The sequence below is a fragment of the Fragaria vesca genome, linkage group LG6 (genome assembly GCF_000184155.1).
Source record: "Fragaria vesca subsp. vesca linkage group LG6, FraVesHawaii_1.0, whole genome shotgun sequence".
Classification (NCBI taxonomy): Eukaryota; Viridiplantae; Streptophyta; class Magnoliopsida; order Rosales; family Rosaceae; genus Fragaria; species Fragaria vesca.
In genome coordinates, this window is record NC_020496.1 from 19,016,822 (window position 1) to 19,019,823 (window position 3,002).

At 40.2% G+C, this 3,002-nt stretch overlaps 1 protein-coding gene across 1 annotated transcript; it reads right to left on the reverse strand.

The window, feature by feature from the left end:
* Positions 1–1,305: 1,305 nt before the first annotated feature.
* On the reverse strand, positions 1,306–2,075 carry LOC101309859 (disease resistance response protein 206-like). Its single transcript, XM_004305490.1, has one exon. The coding sequence runs from the start codon at positions 2,073–2,075 to the stop codon at positions 1,491–1,493; it is 585 nt and encodes a 194-aa protein (XP_004305538.1). The 3' UTR covers positions 1,306–1,490.
* Between the last annotated feature and the right edge of the window lie 927 nt (positions 2,076–3,002).

The following is a 3,002-nucleotide window of genomic DNA, read 5'->3' on the forward strand; positions in this document are numbered from 1 at the left end:
TATGAAATTGAAAGTTTAGGGACTAACATGAATTCACCTCTAAACCACAGTGGGGTAAACTGAATTTAATTCTTTTGTTTTTTTTTAAATATCTCATTTATCCGTCTCTTTTCCAAATTCTCGTCGAGACCTCTGGATAAGGAATAACTGCAGCTCTCACATCTCTTTTCATCTATTCTCATCTATACCATAATTAAGTTAGTTCTCTGAAGCTCTCAAAATGAGTGACAGAACCCCTTCTTCTTCAGCTTCACCCTCCACCTCCGAGATATTCCAGAAATCAAAGTTGATGCATGAAATTAAGCACACACCTCTCAACAGCTGACCGCACATCGTCAATCCGAGCAGTGCTCGACGGCTTGAGGCAAACCTCAACTGAAAGAACACAATTTGTTTCCAAAGTGGACTCGGAAACAACTGCATCATCATGTATACGTTCTCCGTTATTGACCTTCTCTGTTGCTTAGTTTCTAATTAATTTACTTTCATATTATAGCTTTATAATAAAGAGAGATGCATGTTTGAGATGTAAAAGAAAAAAAATGAGTCCTCTAGCTTGGACCTGGATATGAGATTTTGAGAGTCGTCTTCTCTTACTAAATACTCTGCATTTTTTTCAACGGGATCAACAAAGTTCATTTTTCCATCCGAAATATGACTTACCTTGATGGCATCTTGTTGTTAAGGAATCGAACAGTATGAAATGACCCAAGAATCCCAAGATATATGTGATTAATTACTCAACTGTTAAGTTCATTTGCTTTGATTTATTAGCTTGTTATGTCTCATACAACATAATAACATGCGGTAATAGTCTATACTCTATATCTAGCTAATTTCATTTTGCTAGGCATGATTTTTTGGTTGAAAGCGTAACTAATTAATCGGATCGGAATATGTGCATTTGGCAAATGAGTTTGGGATCTCTTGAGTTTGAATATCCTAGCCTCTTCCTCAAAATCGCTTGATACGACTTGTATTCAAATTATATGTTTTGTTTCTCAACAAATTTAAAGAATCGACAGGAAATCTTCTTGAGGTACATCCAAGTAAAGCGCAGACAACTTATTAGCGGATTTATTTAGGTTAGTCAAATTCATGAAAAGTGGGAATAACTCTTGTACGTTGTCTTGAGAGTGACGTAATGGATCCACTAGCACTTGACTTGAGAACTTGTGAACTAAACACACCACTATGCCCACCAGACGATATATATATTTCTTATCCAGAGCGGAATACCACTTTGAAATTAAAACGATGTCTCGTTCTGGATATAAACTATATAATAAGTTCGCCTTTAAATATATACATTCAAGATCGCCGGTAAATGTTTACTTAGTGAAACAAACGTACATTTGAGGGAGACAATATCAATCCCCCATTTTCAGATCTGACTCATTTTTTTCTTTTACATCTCAAACATGCATCTCTCTTTATTATAAAGCTATAATATGAAAGTAAATTAATTAAAAACTAACCAACAGAGAAGATCAATAATGGAGAACGTATACATTATACTCCACAACAGCATCCCCAGTGTTAAAATCAACCTTGTGAGTCTTAGCACGAGCATAACCCCTAGCAAACCGGAAAAGGCCGCTCCCGCCGACTATCGGCATCTCCCTCACGGCGGAGAACACTGTGTTCCTTCCCAACACGCTCAGATAACTCCCATTATACTTGCCTTCCATAAAAGCAAAGTTCAGCACCATCAAAAACCCTAGCTCGGTTTGCGAGGCAGAAGCATAAATGCCTTGTGCCTTTCCGACTAGCTTGGATCCCAGCTCCGGTCCGGCAGTCAAGGGGTCGTCAATCATCACCACCGCACCGAAAGCTGTGGAGGAGTTTTGGGTCGTGGGAGCCTCGGCGACCCTAATGGCTGTCGGGCTGCGACCGCTGACTATGTCGTGGAAGTAGAAATGTACATGGCTCAGTTTCTCTTTCTTTAGACCGTGTTTGGCTCGAGACAAGGGCCTCGAGAAGTGACGGTCGCCGGCACCGACAAGGGTTAAGAGGAAGAGAAGAGTCAAGAGAATGGTGTAGTGGGAAACGAAGTTTCGGAGGGTCTTGGCCATTGTTGGAGACGGAGGCTATGTGTGGTAAAGCTTTGCAGATCTATAGGCTATAGCATTCGGGTAAAACTATTTTATAGTACAAAAGGAGAACGGTTGATTGTTTTAATTAGCGTTAAAGTGTAAAACTCATACATTCCACTGATTCCAGGAGTGCTTTACACTTCAATAAGCCAAGCACAAGCAGTCTTGAATAAGCCAAGTAGTCAATTTCGTTTTCTTGTTTTTTAACATTTTGGTGGGAAAACTATGGAGTCATCAACAAGCATTAGAAGGAAGACCTTACTGTTGTGATTGAAATACGACCAAATTTTCTCTTGAATCAACCGGAAATTGTTGTAGAAATATCGCAACATAATGGGAGAGAAAATGATGGGAGTGTAAGTCGTCCACATGGACCATCGATGACTGCCAAAAGCACCATTATCTTTGGAATTATATGCAAGTCTGTGACCAAAAGAAAAGAATAAAGGGCATGGATAGCGTGGTTGGATATGGACCCGAGTTATGTACGTGGTCGTTGCTGTCCTATTTTCAAGCCTTCACCTAGGTCTTGGCCAAAAGAAGAGAAAAGCACGGTTTTACCGGTTTATTAACTTGTGTAATGGGGTAATTTGATGGAGTTCGTCTTTACTTGGTTCAAATTTCTTTCACTTTGGTAGACTTTTGCTATGTTTTCTCAAATATGTGAGCTTTGCTGTTTGTTCAAATCGGGCCGTGGGTTGCCCAACTAGATCAACCTCATATTCTCTGTTTGGGGCAATATTACCCATATAAATCTATTGGGGGTGTGCGTAGTATAACTCAACCTGGCAAATGGGCGGGTTAGGCGGTTAACGAGCGGGATGTGGCGGGTTAGCGGGTTCAAAGGGTTCAACCCGTTACAACCCGTTAAGCTAACGGGTTATAGCGAGTTGAACATGTTGGATT

Coding starts and splice junctions, on each gene's coding strand:
- LOC101309859 (XM_004305490.1), bottom strand. CDS start 2,075: ATGGCCAAGACCCTCCGAAACTTCGTTTCCCACTACACCATTCTCTTG.